The 26,513-nt window shown below is 41.2% G+C and overlaps 1 protein-coding gene across 1 annotated transcript in view; it reads right to left on the minus strand.

Annotated features, from left to right (window-relative positions):
- Positions 1–25,737, minus strand: part of CLVS1 (clavesin 1) — a 173,972-nt gene extending 148,235 nt beyond the window's left edge. The window contains exons 1-2 of the mRNA XM_026011919.2: positions 25,482–25,737; positions 12,516–13,143 (exon numbers count right to left, since the gene is read on the minus strand). Coding sequence (XP_025867704.1) covers positions 12,516–12,970 — 455 coding nt within the window. The 5' untranslated portion in view covers positions 12,971–13,143; positions 25,482–25,737. The remainder of the gene's footprint in view (positions 1–12,515; positions 13,144–25,481) is intronic.
- Positions 25,738–26,513: the final 776 nt, after the last annotated feature.

The raw sequence follows: 26,513 nt of genomic DNA on the forward strand, positions 1-26,513 counted from the left end.
ATTGTACCGACCATTTGCCATGAAGAAAGTGTTAAGCTATATTTAATAAGATAGGAAGTATACAATGCATTCTATGGTTTTGTTTGCTTTTTAACCAGAACTGAATAAAATAAAACTTTAAAATTGGCCCTTAAAAAGTGGCCCTCAACTATTTGAAGATTTCACCTCTCTGGAATACCCACTTCCCTTACAAAGATACAAGGTAAATGAGGTGTTACAGTATTATTCTGGGAGATTTCACAGATCAAATATCATACTGCAATGCTCTACCTGTGGGGGTGCACTATACTAATCAATATGCGTGCTATAAGATTATATGACGGATTAACTCATCAGAAACTCATGAGGGAATGTGTGATGAACAAAATCCACACAAACCTGTCAGGGTAAGGAGGACACTGGGTAGAAATAAGAAGCCATTCACTAAGAACGAGGCGGGGCAATCAGGTTTCCATTCCCTGAGCTCTGCACGGCAGGTAGCACCCTGAGCAGTAAAGCTTTCTATACGTGAAGTCTTTTGTTAACTTGGTCTTATGCACAATGAACAAAGATAGGTTATAGAATTTGAGGGGCGCCTGGGTGGTTCAGTTCAGTTAAGCATCGGCCTTAACCAACTCAGGTCATGATCCTGGGGTCTTAGGATGGAGCCTTGGGTGGGACTCCCTGCTCAGCAGGGAGCCTGATTCTCCCACCCTCGGCCCCTCCCCTGGTTTGTGCATTCACACTCTCTCACTCTCTTGCTCTCTCAAATAAATTGTTAAAAATCTTTTTTAAAAAAAGAATATAAAATTTGAGAGATGAGAGAAAATGATGGCAGTTGTGTACTTCACATCCTTATTAGATGATCAGTACCTGAGTTCAAGTCACACAGTGGATGGAGCCCCTGGGGAACCCACAATATTGGCTCCGATTCTGGGCCTGAGTTGCTCCTGATGCTTCTACAACACTCTCTAGCCTCCCTTCTATCATGCTAAGAATCACTGGACCAAGGGTAGTCTCTTCCTTCTTTCTTCTCAAGTTCAACTGCATGCAACTCCAGTCCTCTCAACAAGAGTATTGCCGTTGGCAAGAGTCTAGAAAGAGCCACTCTGTGTGGGATTTCCATCATTCCAAACTTCTTCCCACAAGTCTGTCGAGGGGACTCTACTGAGCCCTCCACTGTACCCATGGATACCAAGAAGAAAAAAATAGCATGCTGGTTCCAGGAGCTTCCCTGAAGCCTGAGAAAGTGTGCAGCAAAGATTAGTGTGACGGGCATTCAGGCAAGAACAAAGGAGAGATCAGTGCTGCCCCAAATGGGGGCAAAGCTTCTTAGTGTGAATATGAGCTTTGAAAGATGAATAGGACTTGGTTTGTTCTTAAGCCTAAATCCCAAATTCCTTCTGGCAATCAAGGGTAATTCCTGGCCTCAGTCTACCTCCTCGGGCTCATCTCTCTCCACGTGAGCGCTTCTAGTCTCTGTTCCATGCAACCAACCAACCAAGGATCTCCAGATGAGACAGGCTCTTTCTCCCCCTGGGTCCCTGCCAAGTGCACCCTTTCTATCTCAAACAGCCTCCCTCACCTTCCCTTCCCTCTACCTGTTTAATCTTATTTCTTCAAGTCAGCTCATGCCCCCAGGATGCCTCTTCTCAGTGCTCCTGGAGGGCCCGTGCACACCTCATTAGAGGAATGAAGACTGAGTAGGAGGAACTACAGAAGTATGGTTGGGGAGGGCTGGGATGAACCAGGGTGGGGGAGGGAGAGCCATTTGACCTTGGATGAGGAAAGTGATGCCAAATCCTTAAGGTTTTCTTTGGCATAATATGTAGCAAAGAGACTGAACTGGCTTTATTAAAGAGCCATCAAAGACGCCTGAGCGGGGGGATTCAGTGGCACAATCCCCAAGAGCAGACCCCAAATATAATCAGGCATCATGAAGAAGGAAAAAGAGAAACATTCAGGACCGTGCCACTAGCCAGCCTTGTGATTTGGTCCAGATGAAATACCCTCTATTTAAAACAAGGATAATAACATCTCCTTCATAAATGGCTGTGTGGATTAAATTAAATAATACAGCCCAAGAAGATGCCTGATGCCTGGGAACATCACTAATATGAACATTCTCGAATCCCCAAAGGCACTGGGTGTTATTTGTGGGAGTGCCGTGTTCGAAATTAGATCCAGAGACACTCAGCGGGGTGTGTTGGAGATAGGGAAGAATTAGAGGCCAAGAGAAGAGAAAAATGATGCGAAACAGGAAGAGAATGTGCAAAGAAAAAACAACACATCACTTTAAAGCCTTCGCAACAAAATTTACCCTCTCTTTATTTTCCTGTCCAATGTTACATTTTGCAGTAGAGTAGCAATAACTTCTCCTGCTTTATAGTACACTCACAATAAATGGCTTCCGAGCCTGATTTACAACCTCAGCGAAGTGCAGGCGTTTAATCACGGCAGCTGCTCAAGGTTCTGTACATCCCCGTTCAGGAGCGATTATCTAGGGACCATATTTAAAAGGCAAGAGAGCTGGTGGCTTCTTAAAGAGCTGAGTTTTGGGGTCAAGGATTGGGGGATGGATGTTTGGGCAGATGCCTGAGGGCTTCCTTTTCAGCTCTACAGTAACCTCCTTGTAAGGCGGATCAGAAGTCGGTTCCTGGTTTCCTGAGAACTGGGGAAAGCAGATAATTGCCCAGGAGAGCTTCGCACCGTTCAGGAAAAGGCCCCATCTCTTGCGATGCGCTCTTTCAAGAGGTCAGGTCTATTCATGAGAAAATCAACAGTGAGCGCAGCGCACAGGCAACACCAGGCTTAAAAAAATATCCATTCTCCGTGCCCTCTCTTACCGACACTGGCCTTTACAAGAGCAGACGTGGGTCATGCCCCCACCGCTGCATGATTTCAAGTCAAGTAATTGAGAGCAAGCTCAGTATTGGCCATACCCTAAAAAGGAGGCAGTTATTCTTGGGCTCTCAAATTTCTAGCCATTGGAGGAGACTTTCCTATCTACAAGGTAATGAGGGTCGTGTCTTCTAAACTCCTGGGCTTTTAAGTGTGAATTTGGGAGGAACAGCTGGCCTGGAAAGATATGCTGTCAATAAAAGCTTGCTCCCCCGGTGCTCGTGGCCCCTTCTCCCTGCAAAGCCGCCCTGCTTCTATACCACGCTGCAGGACCCTGTGACATCTGACATGTCTTGGAGGGCCAGCCACCCAGGGAGGCAGGGGCGGACACTGCTGCGTTATCTCCGAGCAGAGGCCCTGTTCAACCCATAGGGGAGATGGCTTCTAACAGGCAAGCCTCCAAGGGCCGAAGCGCAGTCCAAAGCGGATGACGGCAGTGGGCAGAGAGCAGCTGAGCCCTGGACTAAGTGGAATTAGCGTGGAAGTTCTGGGGAATGTCTGATAAGGAGTTGTGTGGAGGACAGAGGGGATTTAAAAGAAATATTTGAAGAACTGTTTGGCTGACTCACATGACAAGCCGTATCCTCGTCCAGCGGGGCGAGGAAGCAACATAAACTCTCCTCGCTCCATCCCCTCATCAATCACTGGCTTTTTAGGAGCACATAACAGAGATACAGTCTATTTTATAACGGCTTTCAACAGCATGAGGAATCCTATCTTGGGCGTTTTAGCCCCTGGATTAAGGAGATAAGAGTGGGAAAACCACTTGGATTATGGTTAAGAAAGGAAATGGTTCCCTACGTGCCAGAGCCCTTACTGGTCTAGCAACTCATTTAATCCTCACAGCCCTGCAAAGTACCTATGATCATTACCAGACAGTGAGGAAATCATGGGTTACAGATGGTGCCAGGGTCACAGAGCCAGCAAGCTACAGAGCTGGGGTTCTGTGCGCCAACTGAAAGCCTCCATAGGACACTTGCACTAATGCAAGGAATGGGTTGGGCCTTCAATCACTATTTTAAGTCAGGCTCATATTGACACCTCTGTTGGTAACATATTCCAAGCAATAACCAGATTGTTCTGTGGAGCTGGGATTGAAAAAAAGAAAAATCAAAGTTGTCATCACTGTTACCACTGTCAAATAATTAGGGAAGAGAATTGATAGGATTTTCAACATTTAATTTGTCAAGTTTTTGTGAGATTGGAGTATGTGTCAACAGGATTCGCCTGTTGAAGGGACTGGGGTTAGCTTGCTTGCTTACTGATATCTCACTGAGAGCCCTCCTGAATGTCTTAGTGGTTCCCAAATTTGACAAACGAGTTAGGTCTGAGATCCCACTTGTTTTAGCCACTTCTTAGCTGCATGATCTCGATAGGTTATCTAACCTCTCTGAGCCTTAATTTTATCATCTACAAAATATAGATATTAATAGTGCCTGCTATAAGAGCATTACTGCCTGCCACATGGTCAGCACTTGGCAAGCAAGTTTGATTTTGTGGTTTAATAACTCTCCTCGGTTCATTTTTCCTCATTTCCGAGCATAAAACAATTGGAAAGCTAATCACTACCAGAGCAATTGCAGGAATGTATCTGTAGGAAGAACAGAAGGTGAAATATTTTTCTTGAACCTCTCTCAATAGGCAATAGGGTCTGGGGAGGAGGGTTACCTCCAGGCCATGTTGAGAGTCATAAGATCCACTTGGCCTACCTCATCTCTCCTCACCTCACCAATACCCGGCATGGATCAGAAATTTGTCCCCTTTTGTGTCACAAGTTGTCACACTGAAGGCAGTCAAACTGAATGAGGCACAGACCCCCTGCTACTTATAAAAAGCTCTTCCGTGCTCTTGCAAAAGCTAAAGGTGAACCTCAATCAACTGGCTTATTTATAGTTTGAAGAGCTATATCCCACCTACTGCCTCGGGGTTTTAATCAGAAGAAAGAACCTTCTTATTGTTCATCTCCCACTGCCAAACCATGCCACAGAGCTGTCGGGACATTTGCCACGTCAGCCCTTTGGAGGTTGCCACAGGTCAGCAATAAGCTGTGACGTTTGAAGAAGCTCGCTATCTCCAGCATATCCATCAAATAAATTACTGCCTGGCATGAGGGGACGAGGAGCAGCTGAATGCCTTCCCAGAAAGAATAGTGAGTGGAAAAGCACCCGTCCCTAAAAACAGATAGATTCCAGGTTGTTTTCTACATTATAAAGTAAATATGACAGTGTCCTTGCTTTCAGAATTGGAAAGGCGAGAAGGTCAAGTACACTGGTAGAATTTATCTTCCCGTCATTGAATGTCTGCAGGGACTGGGGGGGGGGGGGGGGGGGACTGATGTGGGAAGCTGTCCTGGGAGCCTGAGCTCAGAGCAGAAATGCTTCCTTTGGACCCCCAAGAGCTCGCTCAGAGCTGGGCCACTGCAGCTGTTCAGGATGTTTATTGAGTGCTTGAAGGGATGAATGAGGCTGGGTTCATTACACAGAAGAACAACAAGTCTGGTCTATTGGTCAGCACCCCAGCTGCTGTTGAATTTGCTCAAACTGAAGTAGTAAGTCCTTCTCTGCTTTCTTTCTTCCTACATACTAGGGAACTAGGCAGGCCCTTGACGTTGAGCCTCCAGAATCATTTCAACTTCTCTTGCAGTCACCTTCTTTTTTTAAAAAAGGATTATTTATTTATTTATTCATGAGAGACACAGAAAGAGAGAGAGAGAGGGAGAGAGAGAGAGAGGCAGAGACACAGGCAGAGGGAGAAGAAGCAGGCTCCGTGCAGGGAACCCAAAGTGGGACTCGATCCCAGGTCTCCAGGATCATGCCCTGGGCTAAAGGTGGTGCTAAACTGCTGAGCCACCAGTCTGCCCTTGCAATCAGCTACTTTTCAGCTGCCCTTGCAGTACACAACACTGTACTCAGTACACAGCACTGTACTCAGGCACATTCTTCATTGCCTGAGTCCCCTTAGGATGCATGCACAAGGAATGGCTTACTGTATACCCTGAGCCTCCCAGTGCCTCTTGGCAAGAAGAGGGAGCTGAGGAGAAGGTGTGAAAAATCTTGAATTTGGACTCTGGAGCCACACTACTATTTAGCAACATACCAGTGATTCAGAGTTTGATTGTAAGAGACTTTGGAAACTCAAGTTCAGTAGGAATGAGGCCAAAGCTAGGGCTTAGTGAAAAAGCATAGCCTTTCTGTTCAGACAAAACAGGGAAGAATTCCATCTTTGTTATGTATTACCTATACACCGTGTAGATCTTTGTGGGTCTGTGGTAAGGATTGGAAAAAAAAAATATATATATATATATGTAAAACACTTGGCACAAAGGTGCTTAACAAAGGATAGTTATTGACATTGGCATTAGGACATTTCGAGACACTCCTCATCAGGGGTTCTCAAAGTGGACTCCAGCTCCCATAAGGGCTTTGGAAATGTGAAGGTGGCCTTTTCAATTGCCACAGTGCCTGGGAGAGGGGATGCTAAACATTCCACAATGGTCGTCAGCCCTATGCATTTTGAGCAGCTCTAAATACCCATTATGCCCCTTATAGGAATCACTGCCCCTAAATCTCAGATCCTATCCACTGTGACTCATTGCACTCATCCACGCATGCATCCACGACCAGGAAATCCACTCACAGCTTTTCAGAAGCTCTGTGGATGTTCTGAAATATCTAATCACTCAGGGGCTGAGCAATTGGCTCCAGATGTCTCTGGAGCTTGGAATTAGAAGCTCTGAGCCTAAGTTTTCCCATTGATGAGTCATTTAGTTCCTTGATTAGAAAGTATCTTCTCCTCCTCAAACCTCTTCTTTGTCATCTGTCCCTTAGTGATACTCCTCAAATGGTTAATGAACATTAAATCAGAGAATGTACATGGAAATGCTTGTGAACCATAAGGTTCTGTGCAACTGTTGTAGTATATAGATATCCAGTGTTGTGTACTTAATACAATCGACCAGGAGCCAAGCTAAGTCTTTTCTCTTTTGAAATCTGATTGGCCCAAGAGGTGCTTGGCTGAACCATATTGGAGCCCAAGGCACAAGAAAAAAAAATCAAAGGTCTTATCCTGCCTTCTTTAAAATTTTGACATTTTGTTCATCATGGATTTTTTTGCATTAACTTTGATTTTAAAATGTCTTTGGACAAAATTATTTATTTTGATTACTGAGTGCTTTGATTCCCCCCTTAAATTTTAAACAGCAAAAAAATGCCTCAGTCAGAAACTCTTGTGCTGACCTGGGTCTGAAGTCTTGGCTCAAACTCCTTAACTTTCCATCTAGTTGCTTGCATTCCTATCCAAACCTTTGGCTTTGTTCTGTATAGTGGGGAAAAAGAGCCCACAAGATTCATGGGCTTCGTGGGGCACCTGGGTGCTCAGTGGTTGAGTGTCTACCTTTGGCTCAGGTCATGATCCCGGGGTCCTGGGATCAAGTCCCACATCAAGCTCCCCACAGGGAGCCTGCTTCTCCCTCTGCCTGTGTCTCTGCCCCTCTCTCTCTCTCTCTCTCTGTGTCTCTCATGAATAAATAAATAAAATGTTTTAAAAAAATTCATGGCCTTCTTGTAATAACTGTATACTTGTAGGTAGTAATCAAATCGTCCATCAGCCCCCTTCTCACTTTACTAAGTTGCCCTAACTCAGCTGTTCCTTTGGATGCCCCAGCTTCCTGAAAGAACCAACTAATTTTCAACCTGATTGCTAATTTCTGAGCTTTTAAACTGTGAGACACAAACAATACACTGACAAAAGCATGTCCAGTGTCATTTTATCTATTATGACTTTCAGTGCATTTCCAATTGTTTTTCCCCCCATTTAAGTAGTTGGGGGCCAGCTGGTCTACACATAGCACTAAAGGATACTATTGTAGTCTATTGTAGGGCTTTTATTATCTGGATCCTCCTTCTCAAACACCTTTCTTGTAGCCTGAGGATGTAATAAACACTGTAGGGAGGGACACTAAGACCAGGTAATTTCTCAGAGCCACCCAGCCACAACTGAGCTACCCTAGAGCACTTTGAAGCATGGCAACTTGGGGTCTCCATTGCATTTCTTATACTTTTCCAGGTGGAGGAAAGTTGGTAATGGTTCAAATCCTGTCATTTGGATTTAGAAAGTACATCTTGTGATCCAGTATCCTAGATATTTGCCTGATTGGAGTTTTTTTTTTTTTTTTTTCTTAAGAAACAATTGCCTTTTGTTGAACACCAACTAGTATTAACCTATGATCATCATCACCCTCACTTTACAGATGAGAAACAGGATAATAGAAATTTAAGCAACTTGTGCAGAATCACATGGCTGGTTAGGAGGCAGCTGGGATATGAAACTGGCTGTTTGGCTTCAGAGTTTCTGTTCTATTCCACCTCTTGGACACCATCAAGTAGGGCAATTGGGGTTAATCCTTGCCACAGCTCCACATGCCAGATATTATACCCATTTCCACTTAATGAAATGGAGACTCCAGAAAGTAAAATAACTTGACCAAGCTTAACTCTTAGCTTAGTCAAATCCAAGAAAAACAGATGTGCTCCTTTTTGCTCACTCTTCCCTCTCTGAGGGGAGGACATTCATGGCCATATTAGGCTGTATGACCAAGTACAAGTATGGGAACCAGAAAGAAACAAGAAATGGATTTCTTTTTTTATCAGATCTTCAGGGGCAAACTGAGTTTAGGTGAGAAAGATCAAAGGGCTCATTGAGCAATGGTGTCCCCCTAATACGTCTCCATTATATACCAAGCAGGTGAGCTGAAACGTCAACTCTGCTGACCGGAAAAGTGCCTGCTTTGTTTTATGAATAACTGTGAGTGCTGATTTCATCTAACTCATTTTAATTCAGCCTGGTAACTTCAGGAAATACAGAAACCACATAGCTCTCCGCTGAGGCCCAATTTCTGGAGGAGGCCAGTTTATGCTCGGGGAGCCCAGCGCTCCTGCACTTCAGTTGGCACACCAGACCCAGGCAGACAGAGCCCCCTGTGTACCTCTGGAGGACAGCTCTCCCTACCACTCACCGTTCTGCGCTTTTGTTCACGGTGTCTGAGTGTAGATGAATGAGATTTACATAGTTTTAATAAATATTAATAACCATTTTAATCTCAGTAAACCTTTCATATGAGACATGCAAATCACTTCCCAGTCATCTTAGGTGCCCAATGAGAGTGAAGTAATCATTTTGCAAAGCTGTGCCATTTTTTCTAGGCCTTTCGGGCCCCATTTAGGCTGGGTTTGTGTGACAGGGAACATATTTAAGGAGAAACAAAGAAGTACTTAGGACGGACAAGCAGGCAGACCAGACCCACTGGCCCATTTCCATTTTCAAGTATTGTACTCTTGTTTCTAGCTTTGTCTCTCTACTGTCTGTGCTCGATTATTTTTATAGTGGGATGTTTTATGATATTAATATTAATACTAGAGGCTAATATTTATTGAGTGCTTACCATGTGCCAAACAATGAGTTGTGTTCCTTAAGTGCATTTTTCCATTTGATCCTCCCAACTGCATTATTAGATAGACGTCTCTATCATCTCTACCTTACAGATGAGAAAACTGAGTCTCAGAGAGGTTGCTTGTCCCAGGTCATATAACCAGGAAAGCACATGACAGCACCTGGGTTCACACTGAGGTTTGTTTGCTTCTAATGATCCTTGGCTGTCAATGGATAGCCTGAGCATTTACCTTCTTGTTGAAATCAAAATATTTGGAATGAATAGTTCTGTATAGTTTGAAAAAAATGCCTCAAATAGACCCAGCCTTTGTGGGTTGGGCGAGGGTGGGAGGAAGAGAGAGAGAGAGAGAGTTACTTCAAAAAGTCTAGTGAATTAGGCAGCTATAAAGTGAATTTTAAAATCCCTTTCCATCCATCCCTAGGATCAGGCTCAATGAGCTTCATATTCATGAGCCATTAGAGCTGAGGTGTCTCAGGGATTACCTAGCTTGAGCTTCTTATTTTACACTTGAGAAAACTATGGAACAGAGGCCTATAACTTGTTCAAGGTTATCATAATCATAAACATTTGGATTATTCTCTCGGAGATTCAAGTCTACTTGCTATTACTATGTGTTATTACTTCTTAACCCATTTTGAGATACATATGGACCAAATGCTAATACAAAATAAGATATTTTGCTATGATGTATTTTTTTATGTGTAAATCACTACTTAGTGTCTTAGCAGATGGAAGTTCTAGAACACTTACAACAGCAAAGCGCAAATGAAGTCTGCATGATATTCTTCAGAATTATCAAAATTGTCTTATTCCAAAATCCAAAATGTTAATGTGCCATTCTCAAAAGGACAGCTGTTTTCTCTGGCCTAAGACTGATGCCCTATGTTGATGGTTTGTGTTTCTCAGAAGGAATTCTCCTACGGTAGATGGGAGTTAGCCGTTTGTATGTTTGCAAACTGCAGGACAGTGGATTGCACAATAGGCTCTTTTTTGGCAGGGACCTTGTGTTAACAGAGTAGAAACACAGAAAAGCATTCCAGCTCAGGTGCAGAGTTGATGAAACTCTAGACCGATGGTGTTAAAACCCTGAAATACATTTTCAGGATTAAGTTGCCCAACCCCAATTTATCAACCAGTAGTTACTAAGGTGTCTTACAATATTATCATTTTTAAGAGGAGGAGGAATGATATGAATAAAGGGCCACCCTAGAAATTCCTTTTAATATATTGGGGAGGGATTCTTTGGTGTATATTTTAAAGTTAAACCCATGTCTCCCCAGGCACTATAAACACTTCCATGATGATACTTCTGTGAAAACTAAAGTCACAGGTGAGGTTTTGGAGATTGATCCATGCATTCTTTCTCATTCGGATCTATTGGATATTGTGCTGTGTGCCAAAGAGATAAACATGAAAGTGACAGTCTCCTACCCTCAAGGAACTTGCAATCTTGGGAGGAGGAATAAGAAAGAGTATACAAGTAAACACACAATTACAGTAAAATAAGGTTAAGACAACTTACTCTTGAGTCAGACTATTGGAGCTCCACTCCCAGTCTATATTTCACTAGTTATGTGACACTGAGTGAGTTACTTAATTTCTCAAAGTCTTGTGTCATCAAATGCAACATAGGGATAATAATATCTTTCCTGAAAAGTTCTCATTGGGTTAAATGAGACAATATAAATACATTTATAATATAAATGCTCAGTAGAGTATATGGTAAGTATTCCAAAATAATAGCTGTAATAGCAATGGTTTTTTTAAAGATTTTATTTATTTATTCATGAGAGACACAGAGAGAGAGAGGCAGAGACACAGGCAGAGGGAGAAGCAGGCTCCATGCACCGGGAGCCCGACATGGGACTCAATCCTGGGTCTCCAGAATCACGCCCTGGGCTGAAGGCAGGCATTAAACCACTGAGCCACCCAGGGATCCCCAATAGCACCCCTATTAGACATGCTTTAATGGAAATATGAACAAAGGAAGGGCACCTAACTAAGAAGGGTTGGGTCGAGGGGTATATGAAGACTCTACAGGGAAGAAGCATAAAGATGAGTGTGAATCAATTGGCAGACTGTGTCCAGGATGATCGGAATTGGGAGAAGAGGTGGTTGGTCTCTCCTTTCAATGCCTGATGAGGCAAGTCCAAAGGCTTGGAGGCACGGGGAAACTTCAGCTATTTAAGGCAATACTTATAGTACATTCTGGCTGGACCAGAGACCAAGAAGGGCAGAAGATGAAGCACAGCAGGAAATATACAAGGTTTACTTTGAAGGCCTTGCAGGTCACTGAAGAATTTTAATCAGCAGAGTGACATCGCAGAATTTTGGAAAGGTCACTCCAGCTATGATGTAGACTAGAATGGCTTGGAAGAGAGTAGATCAGAGGCAGGGATGCCAGTTAAGAGTCTGTTGTAGAAATTCAAGTGAGAAATGATAAGAACCTAAGCGAAGGCAAGAACATCGGGAGCAAAGAGAGGTGATGTGATTTGAGAGGTTTTAAGAAGAAAGGGGAGGGATTTGGTGATTTAGTGGATGTGAAGAGCAAAGGCAAGAAGCAGTTCAGCATGACACTCAGATTTCTGGCTGGAGAGACTGGAGAGATGGAAAGGCAGATATAGTTGGGGAAGATGGTGAGTTCAGTTTGGGACATATTGAGTTTGTGGTTTCTTACAGGATTTTCAGAGAGAGATGCATTTCTGGCACTCAGAAGAAATATAGGATATTAAAATCATGGAGAGGATCCAAGCAATTATTTATATGTTGAAAACACTTGATTTAAAGCCATCTACTGAATCCATTTTTGTTGTTTTGGTTGTTAAAGATGAGAACACGAAAGACAGAATATATGATTCTTTTAGAAGACCAGCTTTCAACTTTATTAAAATAAATGACCCACTCTGATGAATAGAATAATGATTTCAAAGGTGTCTTACAATCCTACACTGTGATTCTATTGTTCCAAACTACCACCATGAGTCTGGAATTGCCTTTTGATGACAGTAATCTTGTGGCCTTAAACCTTCCTTTGTGGCTGTGTGGACTGTACTTTTTTTTTATATGAAAGCTCACTAATCACAATTTTTTTGCATTTTTTTAAAAAATGAAAGCCATACAGCACCAAACATGCAGTAAGTATGCTTATGAAAAAGAAAAACCAAGTAAAGACACTATCTACATTTACCTACTCTGATCCCAATTGGCTGCAAACAGCAGAAGAATCTTCCTGCCGTAGTGATCACGATTTTCCAGCACTCCAGGGAACCCGTCGATGAGAGCCCTCTTAATGCCAGGATCATCAGCCTTGAAGTTTTTGAACATGTCCAGGTTTAGCTGGCGGTACTGAAAGTACTGGGCCAGGAGTCTAAAGGCATCTGCTTGGTGAAACTTCCTGGCTCGGAGAAATCTCAGGATGAAGGCATCATCTGTACGTAAAAATCCAATGTCAGGCCTGGTGATGATCATGTCCCTGACTTGCTGGATATCCTGATGTAAAACATCTGGGTTTTCATTCAGTTCCAGGCGAGCTTTCTCTATAGTCTCTGGACTGAGTCCAGCCTGTAAATGGGTCATCTTGGCCAAATCTCCTTTCCAAGTGCTTAATTTCTGGTATTTTGAAAGAAGGGAGACTGGTCCCATTCACCTGATGGTCTGCTGAGATCGGGGCCCATTCAATGGGTTTTTTACTACCAAGCTGCCACTGAAACAGACAGATAGAAGGTCCTCTTTCTGTTCTCGGAGAGCAGTAGGACATTCAGGTCTTATGTGGTGATGGCCATCCAAAAAAGAAGCAAAACTGAGACCATTTCTTACTGCAAAACAAATGCACACAAGAGAGACAAAACAGTGATGATACAAAGTCTGGGCAAATTAACTGGAACCTAGATAGAAAAGCAGTATTGTGCTGTGGGTTTGATTAGGTTAGGTATCCAAAGAGCAAAGGGTGAATGATATTTAAAATCATGCAATTGGCAGAATTTAATTGTTGACAGCCTGTATGCATAAGATGCAAATATTTGAAATATATTTGGGAACTTGTTAGCCACACTGACCAGTTAACATAATAGTGTATGGTCAATGAGTAATAGATTCCTCTTTCATTAATTATTCTAAGAAACAGTAGAAGAGAGAAAGATCCCTCTCTGCTACAGCATGCTTTATGGGGCTATTCACAGGCCTAGAAATTATGGCTGCTGTACAATTTATTGCTCTCTGATAGCCTCTTTTCTCAAACAGAAGTACCTTTCACAGAAATACTCCTGCCCCCCCCCCTCCACCTTTTTAAAAGGCAGTCATTTGCATCTTAACAATAAAAAGAGACTGTTAAAGGTCATTCTGTCCTAACCCCACAGGTACCTAATTATTCAAAACTGAACTAACAGCGGCTGGGGGAAGGGGGGAAGGGCAGTCGCCTTTTGGCTGGAAACCTGATCTTCCATAATCAAATTCAACAGCGATGAGAAAGGATGCTCACATGTGGATGTTACAAGCGGCTTTATCATTTGCCTTTGTTACTCTTCCATAGGAAAGGCAAAGGGACTTGAAACCCTCGATGCCTCCCTGCTGTGCCAATATCCATACAGGCTTACAAAGCCTCCCATTTTATATAATTTCCCTGTTGTTCCGATATATCATTTTACTAATAATAATGATTGTCTGAATCTCCTCATCCATCTCTTATGGCTTCTACAGCTAAATGGTATACAGAGGAGCCCTCATATTACTTGCATCTTTCTCATTTTAAATATAAATGCTCTTGGACATCTGTTTGGTCCAACCTGGAAGTTGCAAAAATCAGGAGCCATTCACTAGGTATAAATGAACTTGGAGCCATCTATTTTTTCTTTCCTAGCTTTCCTAGGTCAACGGTGTTAGCAATGAGAGGCAGAATATTTATTCATGTCCTAATTATTATTGGTACTGTTTCATCATACGAAATTATTTAGAAGACAAAATTATTCTTCTGTTTAATTTAGAACTACCAGTTAGTTCTTAAGGCAGACCGTCAGCTCGCACGTTTCTGTTTTGTACTATGATGTGGGGGGACATTAAGAACAATTCAGGTAACTGGCATTCATTTTCAAGATAATGAAATAATAGAAATGTTGTGTATCAAATGTTGGCTGTGTACAATAATTTGTAAGAGAACAGCATTTAGCTCTGTAACATGTGAAAATGAGAAGTAAAACAAAGTCTTGATTTTCACTGATTTTAAGGACTTAGAATGGTAATTGGAAAATAATGCTATTAACTATTCCTGGGATTGGAAGAAACTTCCAAATCCATCTAGCCTGATGTTCATCTGCTATTAAAATTCCCTATCTAGCAGCTTACCACACCCATTCAGAAATTCCCTTGTTGCATGTCTCCTTTTCCACTTCACCCCAACACCCACAGCAATATCTCTTTACTGCTCCCAACAACCAATTGAGCAGGATGATCATATAATTTACCATCCAAATTTAGACATGAGGGGGCACTTATAATAATAATAATGCTGGAACAATAGCCATAAACTAGGACAGTTCTAAGCAAACCCTGACAGATGGTCACCCTACAGTGAATGATCGTTTTGTTCCTATATGCCATAGACAAATCTCCGTACTCTTTATGGGTGAACTCTATCAGTATTTGATATTGATGACTTCATCCTTTTTAGAACTCTCTCACCTGGGATGCCTGGGTGGCTCAGCAGTTAAGCGTCGGCCTTCAGCCCAGGGTGTAATCCCGGAGACCCGGGATCAAGTCCCACATCAGGCTTCTTGCATGGAGCCTGCTTCTCCCTCTCCCTCTGCCTATGTCTCTGCCTCTTTTTCTGTGTGTCTCTCATAAATAAATAAATAAAATCTTAAAAAAAAAAAAAAACCTCTCTCTCCCATTCTCTCACTCACTTTCTCTGACTCCAGATTTTTCTCTCAGCCTTGTTGACTCCTGTTATCCTCTCTTTCTGTGAACACTTCAGTGTAGTGTTTCTAGGACCTTGTCCTGTGGTTTGGCCACCTTACATGTAATATAATTTCTGTCTATAGCTCTCTCCTAGTCTTCAGGCTACATACCAGACCTCCTTCTCAACCCCACATAGATGTCCTCTATCCACCATGAACTCAATATGCTTAAACCTGAACTAATCATAGTTCCTCATCCTGAATTTGCTCCTCCATCTCCATCTCTTAGTGACTGATGTCATCTTCTATGAAGTTTCCCATTCTAGAAACCTGGGAGTCCACTATTATTCCACTCTTTCCTTTGCCACCCAGTTCCAGACAATTACTTCCAGAATATTTCTTAAATCTGCCCATTTTTTTTCCATCTATTTTCACTGTCTTTGGTCACATCAGTCCTTGTCTGTTTAGCCCTGCAACATTCTCTCAATGGCTCCCCTGCTGCCAACCCTGCCCTTCTCCGGTGCATTCTCTGTATTGTCATTGAAACCTGCTCATGGGCAGCCCCGGTGGTGGTGCAGCAGTTTAGCGCCGCCTGCAGCTGAGGGCTGATCCTGGAGACCCGGGATCAAGTCCCATGTCAGGCTCTCTGTATGGTGCCTGCTTCACCCTCTGCCCGTATCTCTGTCTCTATGAATAAATAAATAAAATCTTAAAAAAATTTTTTTGAAACCTGCTCATGTCATTCCTTGATTGACATTGACCAATAGCTGCCAATTGTCCTGGGATAAAGTATAAAACTACATAATAATGTTTCCAAGACTTCACCATCTGGTCCCTATCTCTCTCCAGATTCACCACCTGGCCATGCAGCCACACTGAGCCACTTGAAGCTTCTCCTAACATCTATGGACCTTGACAAAGAATGACCACTGATGAACTCCTCTTCACTCTTGAGAAGTCATTGGGACACCATTTTCTCTAGGAAACCCTCACTGACTTTCACAGGTCACTAGCCATCCCAATCATTTCCAATGCCCCAATCACATCATTTCCTTGCCATCTCCCTCTCTCCTTCTTTATTCTGAACTCTTGCATAGAAGAGCTGGAGCTCACTCATTTGTGTGTCCCCAGTACAGTGCCTGACCCACAGAGTGTCACCTGTATGAGTAGAAGGACTTTGTTGTGTTCACCATCTATCCTCAGTGCCGAGAACAGTGTCTACCACAGAGTAGATGCCCCAAAATATATAGAGAGTATATGAATAAAGAAAATAGTCAAATCATTGTTTCAATGAGTGAATGGTTTCCCCTTCTCTTGGGCGCCTCTGGAACTATTTTCCTTAAATTACAGTGTTGCAGCTGATTTTTAATTTCCCAGGAGAATTTAGCCTAGGCACAATGTACTGCAGATCATTGCCTCTCTGAAGCATGCTGGGTGATGTTCACAGTTCCAAGCCATGGCACAGGATACTTAGAGCACAAATCGTAGCAATAGCTTTTCCCCTTCAGAAGATTTAAAGGTTCTGGGAGCAAGTTACATACCTTTACAGTTCGGGGAACTCGACAGCGTTTCTGAGATCAATTACTACAGGTTCAAGGGGAGAGCTGAGATTGCATTTTTCATGACCCACTTCCACACATAGCTATGCTTCCAATCTATAATATCTCAAATAAATTTGCTTCAATTTACATCTTTATTCTGTCCTCAGTATACAGTAGAATCTTCTGGGGAGAACACCCAAGCTAGGGTCACTTTGGATGAAACAGATATTTTCCATTAGAGGCAAATGCTTAGTTCAGAACTCTGAATACTCTGCTATTTAAATAACAACTTTAATTGATAATGTATTTCTTAAGAATTTATTTATCATGCAGACACAGAGAGAGAAGCAGAGACATAGCCAGAGGGAGAAGTAGCCTCCCTGCAAGGAGCCTGATGAGGAACACTATCCTAGGACCCCGGGATCACGACCTGAGCCAAAGGCAGATGCTCAACACCCAGGTGCCCCTAATGGATAATATTTAAGGCTAAAAATGCTATACCATTCAAGAATATTCTCTAGGATGCAGAGTTTTCACTTGACTGTCATCTTTTGTTCATGTGAAGGACTTGGTTCTCATTCAATTTTTCTGAATTGGTCAAACAAGTATGATAAGATACATCATACTTGGTATCACATGAAGAAGTAGGAGTGGATTTCTGTCCTACTGGAATGAATAGTAATAATAGCTTTACTTTATTATTTGTTATAACTGTATTTATTATGTCCCACACACTTACATACTATCTATTTATATATTACATTATTTGATCTATAGAACAACTGTATGAAATGAGTGTATTATTGTCCCCATTTTTCAGATGAGGAAAGTGAGGTATAGAGAGGTTAAATGAGTTTCTCAAGGTTATACAACTACTAACCAGCAGAAATTGGATTTAAGACCAAGTAATCTTTCTCCAGTCCCATGCTTTCTCCTACTGTGCTGTTCTGCTTCCTAGGGACAGCAAAGAGCTATGGGGCCTTCAGCAAGTCACCTTCCCTCTCAGAAACTTACTGTCCTTTACTAAAATTCCTTCTAGATTTACTGTTCTGTCAACCTAAACATGCTGAAGCTGCTCACAGACATTCTTGGGTAGCTTAACGTCAAGCTTTACAGATGTTCAGTCTAGTTCTTGTTTCTTCATCGCAAGAGGACTGAAGTTATTTAAGAATCTAACTGTCTATGCTTTTTCCAGCCATCACAAATGTTTGCTCTTCTTTCGTGTATTTTCCCCTTGACTAAAATGCCAGATCAAAGATCCTGCCATTCTATTGAAAGATTGATACTTTGCCATACCTCGCAGAGTGCCAAGCATGATCTGGTCACTGAAATGTGCTTGATAATCAAAAGGGGGCACTTTAGGCAGATTCATATGAGTGAGTCCCAGAAATCATCTTTCTCATTGTTGTTTGGGTCCCAAATGATTCTTTATGTAGAGATTGTTACAAATACATGGAGAGTAACTTACCACACCCTCTGGGGTGCCCAAGGTAGAAGCAGCTAACTTCTACTTCTAATGCATGCTTTTTCTAATGAACTAGAAATTGAAATATTAGTTGTGCTTTGTATGAGAGAGAGGAAAGATGAGTCTTTATGTCACAATATTTGAAATCATGGCATCCATAGATTCAAGATTCCCACTTCATCTCAAGTTTGCATTAGAAGAAACCTATTTGTATATTTCCTTATACAGAATTCAGTGTTGGGGTGTCTAGGTGGTTCAGTCAGTTAAGCATCTGAGTCTTGATTTCAATTCAGGTCATGATCTCAGGATTGTGAGATCAAGCCCTGCATCGGGCTCTGGGCTCAGTGGGAAGTCTGCTTGAGATTCTTTACCTCCTCTACCCCTCTCCTGCATGCTCACTCTCTCTGTCAAATAAATAAATAAATCTTTTTTTAAAAATCTAATATTAAGAAGGTGTATTTGTGTACACACACACACACACACACACACACACACACACATCCTAGTACTTATGAACTAAGGAATCTATGTGGAAAAATAATTTTAGAAAATACAATAGTTCAAATGAAATAGGTTTTGGTTTATTTTATAATCTATTATTTTCATTTATTTCATTATCTTCAGAACTCACATTAGATATAGTGGGAAACAATCAGACTAAAATAACCAGACCTTGTCTACAGAATATGTATGTGAGTGTGTATTATTTCAAGGCATTTTACATCAATTATCTTTCTTCATTGTTACAACAATCCTGCAGTAGGTAGAATAAGAAGGATTCTGGAGGAGATGCTGAGGATCACATGAAATGCTGTAGGTAAAAGTACTTTGGAAATAAAAAGTTGCATTTTACATTTACTATAATCTTGTTAATATCATAATTTTGTTGTTTCCAGGTAAAAAAGAGATTGAGTCTTAGAACAACTAAGCACTTGTCTTAAAGTCAAATAATAAACTGATATTAAAAATTGGGGGAAGAAAACAAATATTCATTGAATACTCATTATGTACCTACAGCTTTGATGTTCTATGATCTAATCTCTACACCAAACTTTAAGCTGAGTTATTAATTATTAGATGAAAGGATAAATCTGAAATTTAGATAGATTAATTATAGCTAGAAGAATGAAGATTCACATCACAGCCTACCTGACCTAAAGCCCATGTTCTGTCAATAACCTTGCCCTGCCTCTCAGCATAGGTCCTTTCTCTACACCACCCTGGATATTCGTGCCCTCACAATGACTCATTCACACAACAGGCACACACCCTCACCCCATCAGTCCCAAAGAAGATCATTTAAAGGATGTTGTAAAATTGGCCAGATTTGGGGAGGAACAAGTATGCTGTTGTCATGACCAGAAAGATAAAATCTATAAAGCTTTGATCTTGTTTGAAATATCAAAGAACATCAATAAATAATGAAAATACCTAAAATATTTATTGCTTTTGGATATTTTTAGTAATGCAAAAGAATAATTTTGAGTACACATCAATTTAAACTAATACAAATATAAAATGAGAAACTATACCCATATTTGTTTTATAAGAAAAAAATGAAAAATGAATCAGGGATAAAACATTCCACATTAAAGTCTAATCAACGACCTCCTCCATTAGTAAGTATGAAAATTATGTCCCCAAATTATAAATGTATATTGAATAGGTTAACCCCTATAGCTCTTCATCTTTCTAAAATCTTACTTCAAAATTTTTAACTGAATATGTTTTTCCCCTATGAATGCTGAAAGGAATTTTTATACTGAATGAAATAAACATAGATGTTGCTGATACATCTAGACCAAAATTGAAAATCACAACGAGCAAAAATCTTTTTTTTTTTTTAAAGCACAACTGTATTTGAAATCTTTCCTGAAAGATGATATGCTCCTTTGTTGCCAGTAGTACCTACATTTAATCCTCGGATGTTGGTTGTTCGCAACATTCTTTGGTGCCAACCAGAAAAGTCTTTTTTTTTTTTTCCAAATGATGAATTTGAAATTGACCATTAGGGCATGTAGGACTTCTCTGCATAAGTACTGGCAAAGGAGCATAAATCCTGTGAGTGACAAATTGGTTCCCAGTCCATCGGCATTCTATCAAACATTACCCAACTTGCAGATGTGAACCAGCTATACCGGGGGCAGGGAGAGAATTCTAGAAGGATAAAGGGGAGACCTTTAATCATCTGAAAGTGTAGTCTGACCAGAATTTAGCCCCTGGCTCACAGTCAAATTTCCATCACCTTTAACTCAGTCCTAGCCCAGGGCTTACCCTTGCCACATAAATATTCATTGTGTCAATTCCCTTGGCACCCTTTAGAATAGCAACTGAGCACAGTCATCTGCTCCCATTTGTTCTTGCTCTTAAGCAAGATGAAAAGTAAATTGGAATGAGTTCCATCAGAATAAAGACACTGAGAACTTCTACCCCAAACCAATGCTAGATCAGAATTAGCATAGTCTGGGACTCTGAAGATAGACCTTTTGACAGAGGATTGTGTTCTGTGTCCTAGAACAACCTACACAACTTTTATTCTTTTAGTTTGCTTTGGGGCAAATAATACAAGGAGTTGAAGGAAAAGACAACTTGCAAGGAAGGCATGGGATTTTTCTGCCTCCTTACTGTAGAAAAATATTTAGTTGAAGTAGTGTTTACTTTATACCTCACTGTATTTTAAATAAAGACAATCTACAGGGAAAAATTTATTGAGACATAGAAAATTAGACTAAAATGTCTTTCTATGCTATTAAACTATCCCCATAAGAAGTCACTGGCAGTCAATGCCTCCACTTAAAATTTAATTTTAGTTGTGCTTCTTAGGAGTGTCAGTGGGATGTGGAAGGAAAAAATAAACGTGACTGTCATTCAGGGAAGAGGGCATATCTCTAAGAACAGAGTCTTTAGAGGAAGAGGATCTAAAGAAATGGAAGAAAGGCAGGGGTCCCCTAAAGATGGCCACTAAGTCCACTTGTCCTCTTTTCCTCTCCATGTTTTTCCCATCATGTTGATGTGACTGGGACCCTTCTTCTGGATGTGGTTAGGCACATGATGTCAGCCATAGGCATCCAAGTTAAGAAAACTGCCCATTGAAGGTGGAACATATGGTATACATGGGTGAGATGGGAACAAAAGGGGTTTTTGTATAACTTGCTCCTCAACTACAGCTATGATTTCTCAGCTATGAGGGCCTCAAACTTGGAATGGTTTTTGTTTTGTTTTAGTATGTGTGTCATTATTTACTAATTAGACATTAGGTGGGAATTTTTAAAAAGAAGGAAAGTGTTTGTTCTCTTTGCTGCTCATCAGCAGCATCCAGGGACTAATGTTGGGAATATAGGATATGCGTACTCACCCAGACCAGTGGAATGGGTACCAGAATTCCTGGGCACTTTGTATGCACATTGTTTGGGAAGCACCGCTCTAGACTATTCACAGTGAATCAAAAGGGTGGAAAAGGTAGGTTAATTATCTCTGAAGTCAGAGCTCACACTGTGGACAGCTCACTCCTTTGGTATACTAGTACCCATTAAAAGTTTATCAGATTACTCCATTAATTGCACACATGCTTGCGTGTTCTATATGTCAACAAAAAGCAATGAAGAAAGGAAGGAATGGGGGAAGCAAAAATGCTAAGAAAAGAGAGGGAGAAAGAGAAAGGAGGAAAGGAAAGAGAAGAGAATCTCATGTGTTTTTTTTCTCTTTAGTTGGCCACACATCAAACTAGAGGTCTCTTACTTATAAAACCTATATATAACGTGAGCACCTTTGCCATTTCTAGGCCCACAATTTCCCTTCCTCCAAAACTACAAAATAATGAACACTGAATACACTATGTACTTGTCACATATAAAGATTGGAACTTTATGTATGGCATCTGAACAGTAATAGAAGCTGAACTGACATGATGTTATTTCATGGAGAAGGAATAGAGAAAGTTGGTTTTGCATAATATCTATGAATTGGATCTATGGCTAAAAGGGTCCAGAAGACAAAAGCAATAATCTCAAACACATATAGGGAAAATTCCTGCTGACTCAGAAGTCAGGAAGAAAAAAAAGACTATAGAAAATTAGCCTCCTACACAGAAAATTTTCTCTGATACACTCTGTCATGCAATAACATGTCCATGAAAAGGGAGAGGTTTGGGTTACCTGGCCAGAGAAGATATGATAAAGGGCTGTGAGGGTGCATCAGAGGTAGTGAAGAATAATGAACTTATTAACTGAATAAATTAAAGGGTTTTGGGGGGGAAGAAAGAAGAGTCACCAGTTGATTTACACATCCATGAAAAATCAAACCGAAGAAGACAAACTTCTGTTAAGCAAACTTGGATAGAAAAGTAAGCATGGTTCTCTCTAGAGTGACATAACTTTTGGGATTGATGTTAGGGGATTGCAGACTTGAAGTAATTCACATTGTGGATCTTCTTCTGAAACAAATTTATTCCAGTGAAATCTGGATAAAATGAACAATAATCAAAATAATAAAAATTTGGGAGAACGGTGAAATGTAGGGAAAGATCTCCTTGGCAATGTTCTAGGCCGATGACATGCAACCAAACTTCATATTTTATATACTCATTTTGCTGTGTTACCTCCTGTCTCAGTCACCATATAATGGGAAAGAAGAGAAAATCCAAGTCTGAATCCGTTAACTAAGGATGACTCTGCTTTGAGGAAGTGTGTAAAGTCACGAATAGACTTTTCAGGGTTAATAAGGTGCTCTTTGGTAAAGCTTGCAAAAGTGAGCAGACACCACTAGTTCTGAAGAGTTCCTGATTCTTCCTTTTGGGAGATAAAAAGATAAAAAGTGAGCAGACACCACTAGTTCTGAAGAGTTCCTGATTCTTCCTTTTGGGAGATAAAAATTTGGAGATAAAAATCCATGATTCTGAAGGAATGTGCCCCTCTGGGAACATGTTTACAAAAGTGTATAATACCACTCTGATGGAAAATATGTTTTTGATTCACCTTTAAATCCATTCTAAAAATGCGAAAGTCATGTTAATAAAAATTTGAAAAAAGTAAAATAGCCCTTAATAGAAAAGACAATAGAAGAAGAAGCCAGGATACTAGCACTCTATAAAAATTAATAAGCCTATCATAATATTTCATCATAATATTTCATAATATTTCATCATAATATTTCAAATGAATGAATATTTCATTCATAATATTTCATAATATTTCATGCCTGTAAATCTCACCAAAGCAGCATTGTTTTGAAATTTCCCCAACCTCAGAAAATTGCATTTAGCATAGGAAGACAGCAGCATTGGAGACAGTGGATTCCTGGCCTGGGTTTCTGGTTTGAAGCAGCTAGAACTGGCAACATGTACACTTTAAAAAATTATCTGGGATGAACCACTATTTGCAAGCAGATAAGGGAATATTAAGAATCTTGTTTCTTTGGGACTTGAGGGGTCTTGTGAAGATTACCAACCTAAGGATGGTACATATGAGCAAATTTTCTTCTCTAAAATCCATTTCACTAGATACTTTCACTAATTTTCTCAGTTTGAGTTCAAAAGTGAGTGAATTTTAGAGGCAAATCGAATTATGCCAATGTTTATGTAATTAATAGCAGTAAGTAACTTTTGAGAAAATGCAACTATCCTTCATTCCAGAAGAGTATTTGGTGTAAATTTTTCTTCAAAACTCTTTTCAGGAGCTACTTGTTCATGACTGTTTTTTTATTTCTGACAAAATTAGTGAGCCAGTTTAGACAAAACTTGCTTTACTGACTCTTTTTCTTTTTAAGGAAGTAGAATAGATGTACAAGAGTGAATTTTAAATGAGGCTTTTCTGTGCTCTGGTTTAAACTTGTTACATGTGACCTGACACCATTCTTCTATGAAAATGTGATTCATCTCATTTTTAATTAAGATGTTAATTTTATGAAAAAAAAATTACAAAAAAAAAAAAAAAAAGAAAAAGCGACCCACACCACCCACCCAACGCTTTGCTGTTCAGTAATGATTAATTAAATGGTTACTCATTGAAATATTTTTATTTATGACAAGCTCAGGTACTTATTTTCTGATGTTTGTCAGCTCTTATAAAATAGATGATCCTGGATAAATTAAAGAGGTGCTATGACTTGGGTTTGGACCTTCAAGATATTTGAAAGATGTTCCAACTTCCCTTCAGCTAAGATAGAAAATGATGGCACTCTAAAACAGAGCCTCGCAGAACACAGTTACATAAAATGCTTTTTCAATTTTTGCACTCTATTACCCTTTACTATTATGGGAAAATTGTGTTATCGCCTGATTACTGAGAAAGCACACAAAAATCTCGCTTTCCAAATCCGAGTCAGTCCTTGACTAGTGATGAACAAAGACAGGCCATCTGCTCTGAATATCGTTACTACTTTGGCCTTTTGGGCAAGGGGTCTATCCTCTCTCCTTCAAGGAGAGGTTTAAGATGGGAAAATTGAAATAAGTGGACAGGAAGAGACATTTGAGCGAATAGCACTTTCCAGGGAGAGCCACATTTGTTAGGTCACCGATCACCAATATCTTAATTTTTACCCTGGCTACAGAGCTAATCTTTGGGTTCTTCATTTCACAAAACATTTCAGTAAAAAACTTAATTCCAGAGTTTCTGTAATAAACGCTTAGGAAGGAAAATTGGCGTGTGTGGGTGAATATGAGTCATCAGTCACCCCCACCCTGCTTCCTGGTGATTCTCCATTGGAAAACCAGAAACAAGGATTGAGCTTACATGTCTCTTTTACCGGAATAACGCTGCGCCCCAGGCCATGTTAATTTCCTGAACTAAACAGCCCCTAATCTGCTGAGAGGCGGCTGGCTGGCTGCTGGGGTCTGGCAGGTGCCCCATCTGTCCCCCTGCCCTGGGTCCCTTTCCCTCTAGCAGGCGTCTCTTTGTTTCCAAGGGTGTCGTCCACCTGAACTTTCCTTCCTGTGCCTGAGAACTTGGGTCCTCGTGCTCGACCCCGCGGACCCCGGGCTTTGTCTGAGTGACAGACACGGTTGTGCCGCCTGTGGCCGCGGCGCTGGTGATGGTGGAGATGATGACGGCGATGGTGGAGGGATGGGGATGCTGATGGAGCGAGCGAGCGCGGGCTGCGCGGGCGCCGGGAGGACGGCGGGTGCGGGGTGAGCGCGCAGGGGCTGCGGAGGGAGCTGTCCGCGCCCCAGTGCTGAACCGCCGCGGCCTTGGCGGCGCGGGCCGGGGCGGGCGGGCGGGCGGGGGGCGCCGCGAGCGCAGGAGGTAGAAAAGGGCGACAAATACCTTCACGCGGCCGCTCAGCCTGGCTTTAGGGATGTGTTTCTGCAGGTGTCCTCGTTGCTGAGCTGAGTGGGTGCGATCCCCTATTCTGGCAGGTGCGGGCTCGGATTTCTCTAGAAAGCTGTGAATGAGAGCCCCGGCTCCACGGGGCTGTGATTTTGTAGGAGGCGTGTGCGCCGGAGACTCGGTCCTTCTAGCCCAGCCTGGCTTTCCCCTGGGTCCTAGAGGCCTCCGCACCGCTGCGCTTCCCGGTTCCGTCAAGACAATACCAAGAATTAGTGTGATTTTGTGACAGTCGGGGCAAAGAGCGCCGGAACCGTCACACTCCTCACCCCCTCCAACTACCACCAGTCTTAAAACCAGAATCTTTCAAACAGATCAATGCAACCCCTGAAACAGACCCGTGTGTGTGTGTGTCTGTGTGTAAATTTAACAAATGGAAAAGAAAGTATCACAGACCTAGGGGGGAAAGCAAGGATTATTTTATTAACAAAAAGGTCGTGAGAAAATGGACGATTTGGAAAAGTCTCAAATTAAGCCGCATTGCACCCAAATTAAATATACAGAGATTAAAGGACTACATAAAAAAAAAAAGTAAAATTATTTTTAAAAACAAACTAGAAGAACATATGAAATGTTTTACTGATTTTACTGATAGAGGAGCTTTTTTAAGCACAAGAGGAACAGAAGCAACCACCGCACCCAAAGATCAATAAGATCGAATGCATAAAAATACTTTCAAGCGCAAAAATATTGAAAGGATAAATATAAATGACTATTTGGAAAAATTGCAACAACTATATCTTTCATATGGAAAATATCTCATATATCAAAAGAAAGACACTAATGGCTTAAGAGGAAACGGGAGAAAGAGCAAATTACAAAGGATTCCCACTAAGGAAAGGTGGATGCATAATACATATATTTTAAAAAATCAACCTCACCAGTAAATAGATATATACATAATTTAAAATGGCACCAAGGTGCAGTTTTGGTGGATGTTTTAAGTCTACTTAATGTCTCAGAATGTTATAA

Source organism: Vulpes vulpes, chromosome 13 (assembly GCF_048418805.1).
Source record: "Vulpes vulpes isolate BD-2025 chromosome 13, VulVul3, whole genome shotgun sequence".
Classification (NCBI taxonomy): Eukaryota; Metazoa; Chordata; class Mammalia; order Carnivora; family Canidae; genus Vulpes; species Vulpes vulpes.